The 21,514-nt window shown below is 41.7% G+C and overlaps 1 protein-coding gene across 1 annotated transcript in view; it reads right to left on the bottom strand.

Annotated features, from left to right (window-relative positions):
* xylt1 (xylosyltransferase I) overlaps nt 1–21,514 on the bottom strand; it is a 71,477-nt gene that overhangs the window by 5,556 nt on the left and 44,407 nt on the right. The window contains exons 5-10 of the mRNA XM_035659403.1: nt 18,343–18,423; nt 16,665–16,881; nt 16,089–16,265; nt 11,196–11,461; nt 7,147–7,345; nt 1,062–1,395 (exon numbers count right to left, since the gene is read on the bottom strand). Of these exons, the coding sequence (XP_035515296.1) occupies nt 1,062–1,395; nt 7,147–7,345; nt 11,196–11,461; nt 16,089–16,265; nt 16,665–16,881; nt 18,343–18,423 (1,274 nt within the window). The remainder of the gene's footprint in view (nt 1–1,061; nt 1,396–7,146; nt 7,346–11,195; nt 11,462–16,088; nt 16,266–16,664; nt 16,882–18,342; nt 18,424–21,514) is intronic.

The following is a 21,514-nucleotide window of genomic DNA, read 5'->3' on the forward strand; positions in this document are numbered from 1 at the left end:
TGAATTGTGCTCAGTATGTCAGACTGATAACAAATTGTGAAGTCTCACTTTGTTGGGCGCGACACAATATTAGATACACTCAGTGTGGAAGTAATGAGATACACTGTACAAATAACAAGTAAAAGTCCTGCATTCAAAATTTTACTTACACATACTTCAAGGAGCTTTTAATTGGTCATGTAACAGTCTTAGTTAAATACTGATGCCTCTATATGACCTACAGAAACAAACAAGACCATCAGCGAGAGAACTGCTGATGTTTTGTACAGTTATTTTTAATGGGGTCGGATTTGGTCTGATTATATATAACTGTCAGATAAATGAGTGGAGTAAAAAGTACAATATTGCCCTCTGACATCCACAGGAGCAGAAGTAATAAGTAGCATACAAAGGAAATGAGTCAAGAAAAAATATGTGTTATATATGTTATATATGTTACTGGATTATTAATGAATCATTAATGTATAGCAGCCTTTTACTGTTGGATGTTGGTGGCACTGATTACTGTATATCTATTTTTTACAGCGTTGCTCAGTCTGGTTCAAATTTAATAAGCATATTTTATAAGCTGATCGTAGTAGTATAAAATAGCAATGTACCCCAAAATTTACAATAATAAAGTTAATAAAATGTACATAGTTGCTTTCCAGCACTGGCTACACTTGACAGTATAAAGATACAAAACCCACAAAATAAAGGCTCAAAAATAACCAACCAACTCCTCTGTGAACAACATGACAAACGAGTCAATGTTATAAACTTCACAAACATAGGATTTATGGCAGGCTCGATAGTACTGAGTAGGTCTTATTTTACCCGTGCAGTGCTCAGTTTCCACATCTATATATGTAGTGAAAACTTTGGCATTTAGAGAAACGCCTTAAGTACTTCTCTGATGAATGATTATCTGTTGTTGAGAAACAGCACAGCAGTGCAATAAGTCTAGCAAGGCTATTTGTACAAATAACACAGTCAATAGTCATTTTGTGTTATAATAAAGCTGAAACAAGTGCTAGTTATAAATAAGCCTCATGACAATCACAGAAGGATCTCTCACTCACCTTGTCGTATGGGCTGGTGCTTATTGTAGGCCAACGGGGCAATAAGGAAGCGCATCTCAGCCACGGGGCTCCAGTGGTGCAGGATGCGGACGCTCCACACACCAGGCCGCAGAGGCTGGTTGAGTGGTGGGCGGTAGTGGGTAAACTCGGCGCTGGCGTCAATCAGAATGTCATAGGTGGCCGCGATGACATTGGTAGGGTCGATCCACACGACTGTGACAGTGACGTTAGGGCCCTTACTCCATTTCTGCATGCCCACCGTCTCCTCCATGGGGCCCATCAGGCCGCCGAAGTTTCGAAACATACGTTCTTTGGCGTCCCACTCCGTGCCGATCTGACGATGCAAAAAAAAAGGAAAACAGGGAAATGAGGGGGAACGTAAACAGGAAGACAAGAGTGAGTGACAGAATGAGGTAACAAGAAAGACAAGGAGAGACGCAACAGCAAAGAGCAGAAGAGGTGAGGGTGTATAAATTTACTCAAGCTACTGCATATAGTGCACAGAGATCATAGTAACTAGATAGAAGATACTGTGTGCATGCTTCACCATTTCACCACACTATTAAACCAAACCAAAAGAACCAATAACAGCACTGAACTGCTATCATGAGAAATAATCTTCAGCATGCATTTTTCATCAAACAGCACCGCACTCCGGCCCAACCCTTTACACAGCCGTTATATAATGTTATGATATGCAGGAACTGACAAGCCTGTTTGTTTCGTCTTGTGTGTTTGAGTCTATTTGTCCACAGTTGCTGGTGCTGTATGCCTGAGTATATCTTTGACAAGGAATATGAGAGGCAGACTGAGCAAGGCGTATGACTAGACCCCGACCGTATCCCCTTGGGCTGAAGATCAAATGCATCCCTGTTTGCTCTCTGAACACATTTCAGAGAGATAGAGGGAAGGCAATGAACAGCAGTATCCAGTGTGAGCAGTATTTAACCTAAACAGAAACTACAGGGGAGAAGATTACAACCTGACATCAGTGAGAAAAAGCCAAACAGAAGAAGACACTATACATACTGTCATTATGCGCAGACACGGCGGCCACAGCCTTGTGACAGAAAAAGGGGAGTCTATGGAGCAAACTTCCATATAAATAAGGTTTTAGTGCTTCAACAAAGATGGAGAAGGCTGCATTCTCTGTGACGATTTTGAGAAAGTGAATGTAGAAATGTGACAGATAATACCAAAGTCAAATATATCTTTGGTGAATTATGAAACATGCAGTGCCTCTGGCTGCACAACATGGGACAAGCTGCCAGCCTGTCGCACACTGGAGGACTGCCAGTGGAACAATGGGCCAATTTAAGATTATTACGTCCTGTAAGCTTACATAATTAACATTTAGTATACACATGTTTGCTTGCAGGTCTGTTTGTTCGATTGAACTGAGATTCATAGGTTATTTTAGAAGATTTATGCTGTCACTCAACTGTAATGAAATAAAGCCTAAAGAAAGAGAGACGAACCAATTACAAGAACAGGAAGATTACATACAGTAAGTACTGTGCAGCTAATTGCCTTTAATGTCTTCATTGCGGTCAAGGCTGTAACTGAAGAGGTGTGATCTGTGTGTGTGTGTCGGATGGCAGAGATTGCAAAAGCGTGCGGTAAGCAAAATGAGAGACACGGTGCGATCGAGATTGATGGGGGAGATGGGGTGATAGAGAGGGAGGCGTCTTGGGTGTTGGCAGAAATGTGAGAGGGATGGCGGCTTTAGGAAGCGCTCATCCTTACAATGGTAGCTGATTAACACAGCCTCACCCTGCTGGACGATCAATGGCTGACTGGAACTGACTCTGTATAACATCCTTTGAGAATTGCGATTGCGATGTACAGTATAAATAGACATTACTTGCATAAATAAGACAGTGTATGTGTGTGTGCCTTGGCCATCCGTAAAAAGACACCTCACTTTCATCTCAATTATTGGACTGACCTCTGCCATTTCTGCCCTACCTCAGTTCTTTTCTCTTTAAATTACTAATCAACTCTCTTGTCTGGCACCTCTGTAGCTCATTACTTTATTCAAGGCTGACTCGCTGGCATACACTACATCCCCAATTGATTGGCAGCTCTCTCGTTCTAAGCTGCAAAAAGAAATGAGGGGAGTATTGACAGAGGAATCTCACTGTAATCCACTGGGAGAGAGCCTGCAGAAGGCCGACTAAAGTTAGAGATGTGAGAGGGAAATTCTGACAATGTTCACATTGGGTAGGAGGGGACCCCCCGAGACTTGCCCATAGTTTATTTAGCAACAAACATCAACTAAGTGCGACATAAAGTGCACAACAGTCCAAGTTTCACTTTTTTCGAGCAGTTTCAGGCCAAACGAGTGGGCAGCTTCCTTGCTTCACTCCACAGGCTTTTCACTCTCTGCACAAACACACACACACACACACACACACGCATATGGTACTGTACACACAGGTTAATAAGGTGCACATGTAACTTACTGTCTGGCTGTCTGTCCAGAAAAAGTGTATATATACACTGACCTATTGTATTTTTATGCAGAGACCTGGAGGTCCTTATGCCCACACAAATACAGACCATTGTTTTCACTTTTGCTGAAACTACATTCACAAAGTTAAAATATTGCAATTATCCTTTTCTGTGACTGATGTATTCAACTCAAGGTATATCGGCAGGTAACAGACGAAGCCACCAGGAGCAAGAAATTCTTTCTACCAGTATGAAAGTGGGTCAAACAGGGATTAACTTCTGTCCCATTTCAGCCACAGCCTATAGCTTACACTGACCTCTACACTCAACCTGTCCTTTGCTGCTTCTACCCAATAAGCTTTGGCTTAAGACCAATAACCAATCAAGCCTTATGACCGCTCACCAAGTTGCAGGCTTATGACCTTCTTTCACTTATACTTAGACGAACATGCTTTTGTAGAACTAATGCTGATCCAGCAACCTCATTGTGACCTCTACCCCTCCTTTTTCAATTACTCCCATTTCTCTACTGGCCTGTTTACTCACACTCATTTGAACCAGTTTTTACACTCTTAACCAGCAATTACTAACAACCATTGTTAATTTCAGCAGATTTAACCCTCATGTATCCTCTGCTGTTGAGCTGACAAACGAGAAACTCACATCTAATAACGACTACATTCGATATTTTACTTCCCTCCACCCACGCCTCATCATTTATGTCGATTACCCATATTACTCGTGTGTGTCATCCTCTGCTCAATCCCCTACCTCACTTAATAGGAAACATAAAATGCTCCCATCTCATAATACACCTCTCTTCCATTTCTTCCTTCTGACCCGGTAACCCTGCAAACCCTTTTCTCCGTCTTGCCGGCGCCCACACTCTAACACCTCCATTAAAAAAGATATGTCAGTTCGATCAGGCAGCAGCATGGACAGTCCCAGTCTACATCTGGCCTTGATTAAAGCCACAGGGCATGAATGCCCCTCGAGGCTCTATTCAGAGGCTTATTAGTGGCACTTTTTGTGGGGGTAATCAAACACAGGTGTTCACCAGCAGCACCAGAGGACTCCCCTGGGACCCAGTTTACACTACTGAGGAACTATGGGTAGGATGGCTGCAGGCTTGCTAATAAAGATACATTGTGGAGAGATATATAAGGAAGAACAGTGGGGACAGTGTAAGACAGAGAACATGACATTTTCTATAGTAGAGCTGCATCAAAACACTTAAAATTGTGGAAATTGTGCTTATTATCTTTGTTACAGAGAGTTAGACAAGAAGATGGATACCCCTTTATGTCTGTACAACAGATATAAGCTACAGCAAGAAAACAGCTTGCCTGGCTCTGTTGAAAGGTAAGAAAATGTCTGCCTAATACACTGCTAAAGCTCACTGATAAACATGTTAATACTTGTTTGTATGGCCAGTTAAAAATGAAAAAAAGAAGTGTGAAAGTGACACATTAAGGTTTTACAGGAGACTGCATGCTGGAACTATTTCTTCAGACAGAGCCAAGCTAGCTAGTTTACTCGTGCTTCCAGTTTTTGTGCTAAGCTAAGCTAACCGGCTGCTTGCAGCAGTTTGATATTTACTGTACAGAGTTACGTACAGTCGTCTTTTCATGTAACTCCAGGCAAGTTAGCAAATAAGTGTATTTCCCAAAATGTCAATTTGTCTTCAAAAAGGCTAACTAGTTAGCATGTTTGCCTATGGCCTGCTGTGTACTGGATGTATGCCTAACAATAGATGCAGAAACGTAGATACCGTTTGACATGCATCTGCACGACTGCCAACAGTCAAGAGTCACCGCTTGGAAAAATGCTGCATGAATGTTGAATTATATGTTTGCCCGTAGACAAATTCACATTATTGCATGTACAACTTAGATTTTATAGAAATAATTCAGAAATTATACACCAAGAAAATATTTTTACACATTTCACAATATTAAAGAAATACCAGTCCACATACAGTCGAAGGCAACCCTTATTAGACTGATTTACTCCTAACATGCCATGTAATACATTTATGACTGACTATTTATGCCTATCCCCAGTAACTGAATTAATTCCAACACGTAACCAGTATCATGTTCAATTTCTCACATTTATGACAAACCAAATGTCATGAAAATTGGTTCAGAATTGAAGTGTGGGAAAAATGACACTTACAGTAGCCAATACACTAGGCTCTCACACCTTTTTGAAGCTGAAGATGTTTTTTTTTGAGACTGTGTCAGACAAATGTTTATTCCACTTAAATCGTAATGTGCTGCTATCATTTTGTCACTCCCTGTATATCACAATATGTGGATATACGTACGTAGTGGTAGAATGAAGACTAAACCAGCAGTCAAAGTCAATCATTCTTAGTCCAACAAAGGACAATAAACCTCTCAATGTCAAGTCTGACTTAAGGTAAAATACTAATTTAAAGTGTGTGGGCTGTAAGTGGTCCCACACTAAATCATGCAGTAAAAAGGCCTATAAAAGCAGCTGGGAGGCGGAAGTAGAGGAGTGAAAAGAATGAAATATCTGTCTTCCTTTATATCTAAAGGAGGACAGGAAGCACATTGTTAAGCCAACCATATGGTTTATCTAGCAAACTCCAGCGTATAGCTTTAGTATAATGGGTCATATCTGCTAAGTTGACAAAAAGCACAGAGCTACTGCTACTACGCCGTGATGTCTTATTTAAGCTCTTTCTGCTCTCCTTTTGAATGACAGATGGACAAACTGACTGACTGACAGCCACTGCACAGTGCCAGACAGTGAATGCTTTCTTTGGCTGAGCATCCAGATAAAAGCTAAAGCTCACATCACTTCTCTGTCACTCACAGTTTCAAAGGCTAGACAAACACACACACACACACACACACACACAGGGCTTAGTGAGAGGGGCCGACGTGACCCCTGGCCCGTCTGGAGCACTTTGAGGCGGCTGGAAGAGGTCAAACGGGGTCAAGGTATGTCCATGTGTGCGAGTGTGGTCCACAGGCACCGACAAAGCAAGCAAATTCATTCACAAGTTTGTTGACATTTGTGCTTCCTACAAAGCTGCACACGATAAACCCAGAGGAAAAAGGTCAATTTATATTCACTCAGTTAATTTTGTCCTTTTTAAAAAGACACTCCGTGGCTGTCACATCACAGCCGAGCGGCTGTGTCCTAAACAGGCGTTGTGGTAAACAGAAACACAGATTAACATAACAAGACAATCAAGGGAAGCATTCCAGTGTGAAGGTGAGAAGACGTTCTATTAGGAAACAACAAATAAGCAGCACATGAAGCGCTCATCCCTATAAACTTGGATGAATTCAATCAATTTACATTTTACAAGGCCATTACAGGCACCAGTTTAATTGTGTGGAGATGTGCTGCTATGAGTCTTGGCAAGGTCGCCATAGCAATGAATATAAGGTCACCATGGCAATGAGCTGTGTATCTCACCTCTAATTATATGCACCACATAGGAAAAACTATGGGGTGCTTAGGGTTTTAATAGAACTCATTTCCTGACACTGGCAGTGTCTGAATGATGGTTTTGTGGCTCATGCCAAACAAGTGACTTCAATGTAAATTAAAAAATAAACGCTGCGCAGCAGAAGCCAATCTGCTGACTCACCTCTGCGAACTGCAACCTGCTGAATGTGCTGCTGGGAGGGGTCGTTAGCTTGAAGTTCTTCTTGGGTGCCACCCAGGTCTCAATGGTCTCCAGCTTGCTGGTTGCCAGGTTGGTAGCGTGGTGTTTGACCAGGTATCCCTGGAACTGGTCTGACTGGAAGTAGAGATGCACTGACACCGGGTGGCCCATGGGGAAGTACCTGGCAGAGCATCGAGACAGTAAGAATCCATTAGCAAACCCGATACCTGCTGACCTACCTGCTGTGCCGCTTTTCAGGGCCAGCGCTGTAAGAGGAGGAGAATATCTAGATTCATCTGGATAACTGCAAGGAGCCAGCCTTGGACATGCTAATCTGGCTGAAAGCTAATGTATGCTCGCAGTGAAGATTAGTGGGGAGTCAATGTGCTCTGTGATTGTGTGACAGAGAACATTCATTCAATAACCTTTAACAGAAAATCAATTGGTCCGCAGACATGTGCCCACCATGCTGATAATTTCCATTAAGCATTGCTTGTTGGTTGCCATGCCGGGGTTTTCAACTATTTTTATGCTTGTATGTGATTATTACAGTGTATCAAAGATAAGTAATAGGTTAGCAACCACTTCGTAAAGTACCATTCAGAACTTCTAAGTAAGTAAATAACAAACTCCTTCTATGCTAATTATTGCTTTACAACGTGCTGGTTGCTTCAGCATGTGCTCTGGTTCTGAAGTGGAGGGGATGGTTAAAGAAGACATGTGATCACAGCGTTCTGCTGGCAACAGAAAATTACAGCATAGAAATGGGCTGTATTGGCAGCAGACTCAGATTAGTCAGAGTTCCACACACACAGACAAATCCAACTAAACACATTACAAGTCTGCTGAACAAAGTTGAACTGGGTCATCCAGTCAGCTGAAGCCGAATGAAGGTCTTGCCCCTCTGATTAGTCTGTTGTTTGTTTGTGTGTCGCTTCATACGTGGCAGAGGGCCGGCCCTCGGGGCAGCCAGCCCGAGTGACTTCTGGAAAAACAAAAACAGAGCCAGGGTGGGCACTGCTGGGGAACACTCTACAGCTGCTACTCTACACACAAACTGACTCCTTCTCGCCCAGATTTCTCATCCTTCTGCTTCCTCGAATTCGCCTTCATTTCCTTCTCGTTTGCACACACACACACACACACTGTCCCTCCCTGCTCCCCAGCCTTCATCAGTATTCCACTAAAGGACCAGGAGTCAACCCGTCCCGGTAAATGCTACCCTGACAAGCAGAACAGCAAATATTTACACCCACAAGGATAGCAGTGCACACTCCCCCCTCTCCTGCTCCCTCTCCCTGCGCCTTACTCCCTTTCACCTCCTCGTTCCCCTCCTCTTCTCCTCCTTTCACCCTGCCTTCTGTCCTCATCGCTCGGCTCTCTTGCCCTGTCTTTCCCAAAAGAGACGTGGCTGCCAGTGTGAAAGACAGTGAGAAGAGGTCGGGGCGTAGCCTGCACAGAAGCTCCATTCAGGCTTTTTACTCCACAGTCTCTCCAATTGAGTCACAGCGGGCTGCTAAAAGAGCCAAATCCCTCTCTATGGCCTTTGCCTCTCAGTCTCACACTGAGGCTGACCCAGCCATCTGTTGGTAGCACATCTGAATTCTACATGCATGCAAAATATGTGGCCACACACACACACACACACACCATATGTGGCAGGACTTGAGTATTCAGACCGGGACTCGAAGAAGACATAGCACTTCAAAAAATCGGTTTTAATTAACCAGCTTGATCAGTAAAATTCCAGATCAATAAAACATAAATAAGACAGCCCACACCAGGCAAGCCGTGTGAGGCCATGCCACACACAATATGTATGTGATTATTAGGCCTATAAATTCAAATATAAAATCACAAGCTCATTTTACTTTTAGCCTGAGCTCAACAGTGCCTCACTGCAGCTGTGACTCATCTGAGCTCACATTATTTATGTACGATTTTTGCCAATACACTTCATAAACTAATATACTTATCTTGCGACTGTATTTCCTTATCCAGGCAGCCGGAGATGACATATGTCTTTGCTTATTTTGTAAAACAGAATCAAATTCTTAATGCATTATTTTGTAAATACATTTTAGTTCACATTGTACAAATGTGTAGGTTATGAAAAAAGAAGTGCATTGTTCAGCAGACAGAATATTTTTTTAATCCAGATGGTTAAAAGAGTCTTTGTGGATTCTGGAAATACTTCCAGTTTGGTAAGTGATCTTAAACACCCTACTGGGTTCTTCAAAGATCACCAGGGAATTTTTTATTATTTTCAGAAAATCAGGCGCTTAGACTGTTACATGTTAATACATGAGAAGTAACAAACTGGGGCTAATGTTGGGTAAGCTTACAGGTTTATTTTTTCCTAATTCTGCCATTTACTGTGGTAATATGTGTTCTGCTCATTTCAGAAAGGTGGGCACACAGCACCTAAATCATTCTTTTTATTAGGAATGCGCTTTCTCATCTGTGTTCAATTAGCTCCATCCCAAATAAAATGTAGTAAAAGACTTTGGACTCAGCGATGTAAAAACACCAGTAAAACAGCTTTGCAAGCATTCAGAAAGCTCACAGGCTTCATCCTGACTTACAGTTTGCATATGAGGACTGTACCGCTCACACACAAAGTGACACTTCAGTCTGCGTGCATTTGTTTAACATATGTATACACGGATACACTAACTGGATCACTGTTGAATTGACACAGAGAAGCCCATGAACACCTACAAGGTGACACTTGAATTTGTGTGTATGTTTGAACAGGCGATATATACGCACACATACCCCCCCACATATGCAAAGACACACACATACACATACACGTATGTATGTAACCACCTTCTCCTTGGTCTGCTCTTGCTCTCTTTAACAGATGCAGTGAACGAGTAGAAACAGCTGTAGCGTTAGATGGTTTTGAGGTTTGACAGATGGAAACATGCTTCCTTTCTTTGCTTGGCTTTACCCGCAGGACTTTACAGAACACCCACAATGCAGCAGGGAGGGAATTGGGGGAGGACCAAGTGACAATGCATATGCTATCAGTCACTTTACCTGATGTTTTTTTTAAAACTTTACTGAGTACAACAATATAAATTGGCAGCTTGGATGTCAGCATGTCTCCGTGTATTGTTATAACAACAGCTTTCTTTCATGCTGTGCTCCATTTACTTTCTGTTATCCTGTCTCATGAGGGGAAAAGTCATCTTAATGACAACATTAAGATGAACGTTAAGATGTTATCTTAATGTTTGCTGCTACTGTAGGTGTCGTGTTTGTTTGCTTTATCTTTTGTTTCGAGGTAAGATGCTTTTAATGAGATGCACATCTCATTAAATTATCTGTCACACATACGCAAATTAGCAATTTACACGTCGGCTTTCTGTTTTGTATCATCATGTTGTTTTTTAATCGCTTTGTGTCTGGGTTTCATCGCTGTGCAAATAAACTAATGGAAAGCTCACCTAAAGGCTCCTACACCAGATGCTACTGAAAACATATGCTCTTGAAAACCCTTACTTAAGTAGGTGAAGCTGAATTGTTTTATTTGGCTATCAAATATGAAAGCATAGTATGATTTTCCATTTTAATTTTAACTGCATTTTTATGTTAACACACTGGAATTCATAATCTTCCACTAACAATACACTGGCATGATGGGACAGCTTCCAATGCTATGACCCATATAGCCTCATTATCTATGGGATAAATTAAGTGTTATACATGTTACAAAATGAATAGCATTACCCAGAGTTCCCAGCTGCTGATTGGAGCTATTCATTGTTATCCTATTTCCATGACATGCAATGCCAGACAGAGATGGTGCATCTACAGACATACAAAGGCTTTTTATATATCTATTGTGGTTTCTAATGCTAACATGGGTGGGGCTGGCTTGTCAGAGTAAACACAAACTGAAGTGCACCTGCAGGTACAGGTGCAGGTGTATCATTACACTGATGATGACGGTGTATGCAGATGGAGAACAGAACAAGAAAGTACGAAGTATTTGCATAGGTGAATGCGTTGACAAAACTAACCTGCAGCTGTGATCCTTTGGGTTTCCCTGCAGCGAGGCGGCAGCTCTGGCCAGGCCCAGCCGGGAGAAGGAGTGGAAGTACGTGAGCTGCGTGTCCGTCAGACTGGCCACGCCATCTGGCTCGTCGTACACGCTCTCCCAGTAAGAGTTTAGGCTCGGCGTTCCCTGGGGAAATGGTCCAAACAGGTAGCTGTCCAGCTGGTTCACTATCTCCTGGTTCACACTGGCTTCGAACTTCCTGGCAAAGAAGGTGGGCCGCACGGTTTGCTGCAGAGGGAAAGGGAAGGAGCGGAATATAACAGCAAAGCAGGGAGGGAAGAGATAAAGGGAAGAAAAAAGGAGAAGATTAGGAATGGTGTGCCAGGATGGCAGGGGAACAAATGTGATGCGTTAGATGTGTGTTGAAGTGACGTGTGGGCAGAGAGAAGAAAGAGAAGAGAGTACAGGTGGTAGCAGATCAAAGGAGGCAAATCTTTTCTGTCTGGTTGTGTGGATTTATTTATACACACACACACACACGAGAGCTTCATAAATAATTGAAATATTATTGAAATCGCAATATGGTCTCATTAAGTTTTTGATAAAGCGTTACAATGATGGTAAAAATAATCGCAATATTTTTTTGTTTACCACATTGTGCGCACATATACACATTAAAGTACTCTCTCCTCTGTCTGTCTCTCTCTTTCTTTCACTTTCAGAACAAATGGCCTATATGTGTTCAATCTTGTTTTCTCTAAGCCATTGTTTCCCCCCACAAGGAGTTGCAAGATAAAGTTGAGGGGTCAAGAAGGGATAAAAATACTAACATAGCATTGCCCTCGCAAAATAACATTATTGGACTCATGATGGACAGTTATATATTGGATTAAAATTAATGCTGCAGAACCAGAGTCTTTTTGTTCTACGCATTCTTCTCGTGTGCTATGCCAAGAATGGTAGACACAAGCAGAGATGAGGAGTGGGCTACAAAGGTCTGGTAAGCTTACTTCATTCTAACTCTACAGTGACATCAGTTGGACTCCATCTGGAGCCACAAAAGGCTTTACACAACTTGTTTTCACATAGTAAGTAAGTTAGCATCCTCCAAGACCTGTAAACAGAGATTGATGTGTAAAATTGGTGCAATTCCCCCTGAAGAGAAGAGGAAAGCAGAACATTTCTGGTACAAAAAGTCATGCTTTCCCTTTCAGACTTTCATTAAATATAAGGCTTTTTTGTAAATAAGTGGATAAATTTGCTTCTTTAAGACTGGATAACCAAACTTGGTCCAACTGGTAGACATATGCAGCTGGTGACAGACGTTTGTACGTAAACTTTACATTGTTTTAAAGGGTCACAGGCCACTCTTTGTGGTTCCCATGAGTCAATTATCCCTTGTTCCAGTTTGTAAAAACCATGCATTCACTATAATATTTGAATTAACAAGGAAACTACCCATCTTCAAAACAATATCACCCTGTGCAGACAAGATCGGAGAAGTATAAATTTTCTGAGCTGAATACTTAAATAAATAAATATATATATATATATATATATATATTGACTTAGAAAGACTGTGATTGCTATCTCAAGGAGAAGATGAATTACCCATTGAGAGAGGTCTTAAAAAAGTTAATCACATCTCAATGAAACTATTGATGATGAACATTGATGTCAGTCAGGGCATCTGTGTCAGAAAGCTTCATAACAGGACTTACAGACAATGTCCGGGGCTAAAGGTATTTCACTAAGAAAGATGAGAAGATGCCTTACATTTCTATGGAGGTATTTTTAATTTCTCCATTTATCCATTCATTCATCATTTCTTTTCTCAACACTTCTTTGTACTTGTCGCTCTGTCTGGCCTCCTCCACTCCACCCATGTCTTTCTCACCCTCTCTGTCCCTGCCGCACTGTTGCTTGTGTGGTTGATGGTGCATCATGAAATATGCCGCCTCCACAGCTTGGCTTACACACAAAGACGTCTTTTCAGTCCCAGACACAAAACTATTTACTGATAGTTACCCAGCACTGAACACCTCGGTGCTACCTGCTAAAAAAAAGGTAAAAAACTGACACCTAATCAAGCTGCGGTACACTTCAGCTTTTTCTCATGCTCGAGAGGCGACTGAGGCTTCACACGGTTACCAGATGATGCATTAACCCTCAGTGACCGGCCGCAGATATCAAATGAAACATTGAAACATGAAGGAGGGAGGTTCTTTTTTTTTTCACACATTCCCAGATTTTGTGCGTTCTGACATGCCCGAAGTGCCGTCAACTGAAAGCAGCGACCTGTCACAGCCTGTCTTTCCAACAGACTTACCAAATTTGCCTCATTCTGAAACACCTTACTAAACAATGTAGCACCAAGACAAAAGGCACATCACCACCACTCTCCCTCTCCACAATAACCCCCCTTCCTGGTGAGTGCACTTCAAAATCACTATGTGGGAAACTCAACAGATGTACCTTGAATTATTCTTCTCATCTGCAAACCAAATTCAAGCCTACTTTACTTGTCTGTATCTTCTCCGATGCAATGGTTCAAAGCGAAACTCGGATTGTGCGCTCAATGGGATATTAAGTCCTATTAATACCAGGGCCTTGCTTTGCTTTTGGAATGGCTGCTTTGTTCCCATGGTTGGACTTTACTGATACCATGGTGCCAACCAGACCCAGCGGCAGTGCCAAGGACCTGTGGTAATGTGTTGGCACTGAGCTGCCAGAGACTGAGGCGAGACAGACAGCAGACGGGTCTGGCAAAGGGAGAAGTGAGGTCAGCGCGGCGGCTTTGACTGGTATGTGAAGGACAGGAGAGACGAAGTGAGTCACAGCACTTAAAGGATATGACTTGAAGTGATTTTTAACTGCGGCAGAATGTTTTCACTTTGTACCGCAGCTTTTACTTTTTAGGGGCACATTAAAAGTCAAACTGCGATACCGATGTTCTCTGGGGTCCTGGAGTCACTGCCACTCATTCACTTTCATTGTTAAAAGCTAACTAACCCTCTTCTCTCCCTCACACTCAAGGCAAAGGGGATCTAATTACTATTAATTTTTTCCCCCCCTTTCAGGGTCATACTAATCGAGACGTAATTTTGCACATATTGATTGTGAAAGCTGTGGGAGCAGGCTGGATGCTGAGGCTGAGAGGACAGACCTTGAGGGTAGAGAACTGAGAGACTGACTGCTGCTGATTTCCCACGACGCGCCGAGGTGTGCGTGCCGCAAACGTCCACAGAAAGTGATGTATTCATTTCATTTTAATGTCTGTATGTTTGGAGGTTTGTCTGATGTCTCTGATGGACGTATGCTGGAAGATGTGGCCTTTTGTCAGGACCTGTATTTATCGAACTGCTAAAAGGGGAAGTTTTGGACTTAGATGAAAGATAAAAGTAATAATCCTTCACTTTTACTCCTACTCACAAGAGAATGGAACCCATTGATCCCATTTATTTTGACTTAGAAATACTCAAAAATGTTTCTACCATGAGTATTTTTTTCCAGATTTTGTCCTCGTCTACCTGCAGCATAGCTTCCTCAACGCTCTAGTCAAGCTTTCTTTCTGATTACATTTTAGCAAATTTCCTACCCCCACCTATATTGGGGGCTACTTGTTGTTATCGTCATGTGTGAATAGCTGCTGAAGATATTAGAATGAACAATGTAGCAGATGGAAGGCTAATACATGTGTCTGATTGGTTATTCTTGCTCTGAACAGAAATGTAATTAATCATTGATCACATGCTGTCACAGGTGCATGCATTTCACTGTCAGTAAAAGTAAGTCACTCAATAAATGTGTCTTTTTAACTTCTTTAATCATAAGCTGGCTCTTTGGAGCACCCTCTTGTTGCAACTTTATTCTTATTGATATTTTAATGCTAAAAGAGTGGGTTGACATTGGTCGCACAGAACAAGAAGAGTGTCTTTCAATGACATATGTAATGGCTTACGTACTATATATAGTCACATTTTGCAGCATTTTACATAATATGCATATTATAATCTTGAGATGAAGGCCAGTTTTCTACATTGTAAATAGCATTCTAGTCATCACAGTGTTGCAGATATTTCTGTGTGACGTCTTTCTCCCTGGCAGCAACAAGTATTTTAAATAAATATTCAACCTGTGCCACTTTATGGTGATGTGTGCGACAAAAGGGGATTTTAGATTTTTATTGGATACTATACTATAAATAAACCGTACTATATTTTATATTATATGCTATATTGCTATACAATAGTATATATTATGTTATACTATTACTACAACATTTCACACATTTTCTATCCTGTACATATCAGACTGTACTTTTTTACATTATTCATTAGTCATAATATTAATATGTTATACTGGTTTATTAAATCATGTAATATATCCTATTTCTGTATTAATAAGTATGTATTATAAGTATCATTATTTTTTAACATTATATATTATTCTGTTGTAAGCTGTTATAGTAGATGGTATCATATTAAACTTATATGTACAGTACTAGTTTAATTTCTCCTTTATGGTTTCTATTTTAATTTTCATTCTATTTATATACTTCTAATCATTTTATTCAACACACATTTTTAATTTCTTGATACAGCTGTACTTTTTTTCTGTCCTTGTGTAGATATAACACCTTAATTTCCCCTCTAGGAATCAGTGAAGGCTTATCTTATCTTAACTGACTTCTATTCCAAATATTTAATTATCTCTTGAAAAAAAAAAAAAACTCTTTCTTTTTACCATACTGACCTCCACATCCCTGAGAAGCACTTTGTATACAGTCAACTTAAAATGTTTGCTTTAGAAAATTCCTGTGTGATACTTTGATGTGCAACTAGTGCTACTCGCTCTGCTGTCGGCCAGTTCATTGATCGAATTCATCCACATTTGTGGTGTGTGTTATTATTACCTGGAAGCGGTGGAAGTCTGCAGGCTTGAAGTCATTCGGGGAGCATCCACACCAATCAACAATGTGCTTGTACTGGCACTTGCAGCCCAGTTTACGGTTCCAGTTGGTGATGCGCAGGTTATTATCCACCATGCTCTCACAGTGGGCACTGTTCTCCAGGACCGTGTGGAAGAACGACTAGGTATTGAGAAACAGAAACAGAAATGGGATAGGGAGACAGACGGAGAGGGGGGGAGCAGAGACAGAGAAACAAAATTAGAAAATTGTATACCTTTTATTGTTTACACCATTCAATTCACGGAGAGGAAATAGAGTAGCAGCAGAGAACGGAGATTCACAGTAGCTCATGATAAAAATCCAATTTCCCCACAGAGATCATTCAGGTCTCATCCAATCCTTGTATACGGTTGGAAAGTCAGCCTCTACATCTCGCCTCCACAGCGATGAGAAGGGAACAGTGTATACTGTTTCTATAAGAGATGCGGTGTAAGTACAAAGCCGTGCTTACCTGTCAGTCAAAGGTTAAGAAACACTTGTGAAACGTGTGAAAGCAGTGTCTTTGTGTATGTGTGTTACCTCAGCAGGCAGCAGAGTGTAGGCGTAGAAGCGCTTCATGTTGGTGACCAAGTCATCCTTAGAGTTGATGACATATTCAACGAACATTCGGTTGAGGAGGAACCAGTCGGACCCGCCGTCCACCGAAATACCCTCTGGGATTTTACGGTCACCCAGCCTCCACATGTGGGTGTCGCACTCGAAGAAAAGACGATCCAGACCCTGCTTACGGATAAATCTGGTGGACACAAACACAGATGCGGTTATAACACTGACAACTGAATATAATTAAATATACCATTTATATAAAAACGCACACTATGTTGTTGTTTTAACGTGCCTAATCAGCAGTCTGTTTATATTTTCTCCAAATACTATTTCTTTTTACTTTCTATAAACAGAAGATTTTTAGCGGTTCTTGTCACAAGAGGCCCTTGTTGACTGTAAACTTCAGTGGAAACACATGTTTGGAGTACTTGTAATAAAACAATATGGATCTGCTTCTTCTTTAAAAAAATCTGGGTATTTTTTAGGGGACAATTACTAAAAAAAACACAGAACTAAAGAGTAAAGCTAAAAAGAGCAGAGTACGCAACTAAAATATGTTCAGGTAGATGTTGGCACAACTCAACACTGTCTCTTGTCCTTGGCCTTAAATGACTGGTGTGTAGGATTTAGTGGCATCTAACAATATAACTGCAGATTGAAATGTGTGAAAACACTAACGGCCCTATCTAGAGCCAGTGCAGTGTTTGGTTTGTCCCTTCAGGGCTACTGTAGAAACATGGTGGTTCAAAGTAGCTGACTCCTCGGAAGGCGACCCACAGAGTCTGTAGATATAAAAATCTCATTCTAAGGTAACAAAAGAACAACAATTCTTATTTTCAGGTGATTATACGCTAATGAAAACATACTACATTTTCCATTTCTGCCAATAGATTCTCCTAAATGTTGCACACTGGACCTTTAAATGACTTGACAAGTGTGTTGTTCGCACTTGTCACTATACACTTATCAGCAACAACACGAGTGACACCCTGCATGCATAATGGATGGTGTTACTCCTGTGAACATATCGAGTGTCAGATGGAAGGAGTCAAATTCAGGTCAACAGGGTCAGACTGTTCCCTCTATTCTGTGACAAAGACGGTTGAGATATTGACCCTGAGGCCCATGGGACCATGTGCATGTATATATGCAAGTGTCATTTTAGAAATGAACTTAGTTTCAGCCATCCACACATATGCATATGGTGGTGGATTAGTGAGCTATTTATTGTTGATTTGATTGTGTTGAATTAAATCGGGAACAAAACAGCACTGAATAAAATACAGTGATGGCAAATACAAAAAGGTACCGCTGAGTCATGCTGAATCATGCTGGACGATTTTTTTTGTTTTGGGGATATTTTTGCCCACGGTGTCGGGCGATGACTGGTTTGTCACTGTGGTGTGATGAAGCAGAAAGTAGAGGGCGGCAGGGTGGCAGCAGCAGAGAAGGGTATTCTGGCAGGGACCTCGCTAGCTCACCCCACCAGGAAGGTTAATTAATGAAGCCACAGATGGGAGCTAATTGTATTATGATTCAGTGACCACGCCGTGCTGGCAGGAGATCACTGTGTGTGCGCATAGGTGCTGCTGTGTGTAAGTAAGAGAGACAAACAGAGAGTAAGAGAGAGAGGGGGGAGTTTGTATCTCACCTGGCGTTGTCCCTGCCGTGGGACTTGATGAAGTTCATGTCTCTGTATTTGGACAGGAAGGCCACCAGCTGGTTATTGGTCCTGAAATGGAAGAAAATGACTTACTTTTGACTGGGAAACATATGGTGAGACCTTGCTGGAGGTGGAACATTGATTTTGCGGTGCAGTACATGCTGTGGGTACAATGTAAGTTTTGGAGGAAAATTAACCTGTTACTGGTTGCTAAAAAAATAGTTCCTTAAAGACACTGTAAAATAAAAAAAATAAAAACATTTTTCAAGTTCTAATCCTGTCATCAAAAATCATCAAAACTGTCATTATATCTTGGGGGCGTGTACAAGCAGATCCAATTAAATGTGATTTGAGGAGACTAGCTGTCATATAAGCCCACACTGGACAGTTGGTGATGGCGGTAGCTAGCAGAGCCACAAAATGGGTCAGAGGTGTGTGTTTGGATCTCAGTCTGCAAAAACGTATTCATTTCTACGTGAATGTAGCAACAGACATACAGTACATCACTCTGCAAACAAGCAAAACACATTTTTGAGTGGAGGGGGACTTTAATATTGTGGAGAAATACTAAACCAAGTTTTCAGTTAAAGATCCTCGGCTGAACTTGGTGTCAGTCCTTCAGTTCCTTCAAGCCGTTAAAACTATTTAGGATTATACAAAAGATTGTGCTATCCATGATTTTGATGAATGACTTCATGCTGCTCTTACATTGTAGAGCAGTCTACTTCCTCATATACAGGCCAGACAGGCTAAAAGCTTTGCTCTGCAGGCTATGCCCTAGTCAATGACTCTAACATTTCATCTGTGGTGGAGCCTTTCATGATGGCTTGGCTTGCCTTTCTAAAAGAGCAGCGAGGCCCTGGTAGAAAGCTCAAGGATCAGTGGGGGGAGGGACAAGCGCATATTAATGTCATTTTCTCTTGAAGGAGCAATTTCACAGCCTGGGGGGTTTATCTTAGGAGGTCCTGAGCCATAAAGCCTAACTGATGATGTGCTGTACAGACACATGCAGTCTTCTCTGTCTCTACTTGCCACACACACATGCACGCTGTGTATCTGCTAGTATGCACACTGACAATGCAATATACACGCACAGAGACACACAAAGGCTTGTAGGCACGCAGACACGCACACACACAGAGCGAGGGGAATTCATGTCAAGCTCTAGATTTGCCACCTGAGTGGTCACCCCGTCCACTGGGTCTAGTTTGCTTACTGTCAGCCCTGTGGCTGCTCTGTCTCACAGTGGTATTCACACGCACACATTACAGTAACACACACACACACACACACAAACAGCTTCAACAAAAGTTGCACCTTTTTTAGGATCATAGCCAAATAAAATTAATTATTATGCCAGTGTTTCACTTCCATGGTCTTACTATTAAATTAATAATGTGCTTTTTTTTTAATAACAAAGACTTAAAATATATTTAATAAAATACCATTCCTGAGGGGAATAGTTGAATTCTGGCTGACAGGTTATAAACCCACACTCAAACAGATGAGAGATAGATATATTCATCATATTTGTCCTGGAAAAACCTGCAAAAAGTTCTGTAACTTAATTTAAAAAATATATTCTATACGTTTTTAGAATCATATTTGATTCAAAGAAGTTCTTATGGGTTATAAGAATGACACTTATCACTTATGGAAGAAACCTAAAATATGAGATACAACAAGTTCCTGACAGAGATGACAAAGTGAAAGAGATTAGAAGATATAACGCCCGCAGCCTGTCATTGTCTTACAAAGCTCAGACTTCTTAAAAGCTGCTGTAAAGTCCATGAAAGGGGCTTTACAGGGGGAAAAAGAGGTAAGAGCAAGGAGACTAGATAAAAGCTGGGAAAGAGGGTTGCACTCTGACAAAGCAAGCGTGTAACTCATCCTCTGGCCTCTCTGGACACATAAACACACGCGCGCGCACACACACACACACACACACACAGTATATCTCCCCCTGGACATACAGCCCCTCTGCTGGTGTGAGGGGCTCTGGGTTTGCCTTTGAGAGTCATCCATGCGGCAGGACAGACATTATCAGGGAATTAGAGGGGAAATAATGCTTGTCTCCAGTCCCACTGATAACAACCGCAGTAGTCAGGGCAGTGCGGTGCAGGGGGGCCTGCATCAGCGCACAGCGGGAAAACTAGTACCATTTGGAAAATCTGTGACCAAGAATACTGAAACTTAACGCTACATTAAGACAAGACAGGGGCAGGTTCACAATACATTACATTTATGAATAAATGTAGTACGGTGAATATAAATGATGGGTTACGGCTTAAACTAAATTGATAATGGAGCTGGTAGAATAAGGGTCGGGTTATGCTAGAAAAGAACATGTTGTTGTTCCAAACAGCCACACCTGAAAAAAAAAACAGAGCTGAGAGAGATCTTCAAAGCGTGGCTCGTTTTTCACCTTCCGCAGTGTTGGCCAATCATTGCGTGAAGTGGGTGTGAATGTCAGATTGTCGATTTTAGAAAGTAACAGAAGTGGAAGGGTGTGGGGGCAGGGATGTTTCGGAAGCTATTCGACAAGCAGTTCAGATGGAGCATACTGGCAGCTTAACACATGGCTGTATTTGCAGTCTGGCAAAAATGAGGGATCTGCTTATTCCAACATGTTTGTCTGTGCTGTAGTGTGCTACAGTAAGTCCATAATGATAATGTAATGCTGAGGTGTTTATTGCTGAGGCAGAATGTCGATTTCCGCCTGATCCTGTTCCCCAAAAAAATCAGAAAGGATTGTCAGCAACAAAACAGCTGAATGGGTTTCAGTTTCTTGCCTGAGGACACTCGAGTAGCACGGATGCTGCCTCTCACTGAGGCTTGAACCCAGGCCTGCCACTTAAAAGGACCATATTCGCAAGTTCAACTAAGTTAAGTATGCAGTGTGCAGACTTGGTCAAATCCAAGCTGTGGTTACAAATGCACTTGCTGAGCAAAGATACAAGAGTGCAATTTCCATATTTCCATATTGCATGTATCCAAAACATGCAGTTCGCTCTTGTTCCTCTACACCTAACTGCTTATTCTTGCTCTCTCGCCTCTCGCTGTCATTTCTGCCTCTCGGCTCCCTCTTTTGCTCCATCAATCGTTTCGTTTCCCAACAGATGGGGCTTAAAACCTCCTCTGTCAGCCTTTTTCTCAACAA

This window comes from Morone saxatilis, unplaced genomic scaffold, assembly GCF_004916995.1.
Source record: "Morone saxatilis isolate NCDOM2014 unplaced genomic scaffold, NCSU_SB_2.0 Contig17, whole genome shotgun sequence".
In the NCBI taxonomy this organism is placed as follows: Eukaryota; Metazoa; Chordata; class Actinopteri; family Moronidae; genus Morone; species Morone saxatilis.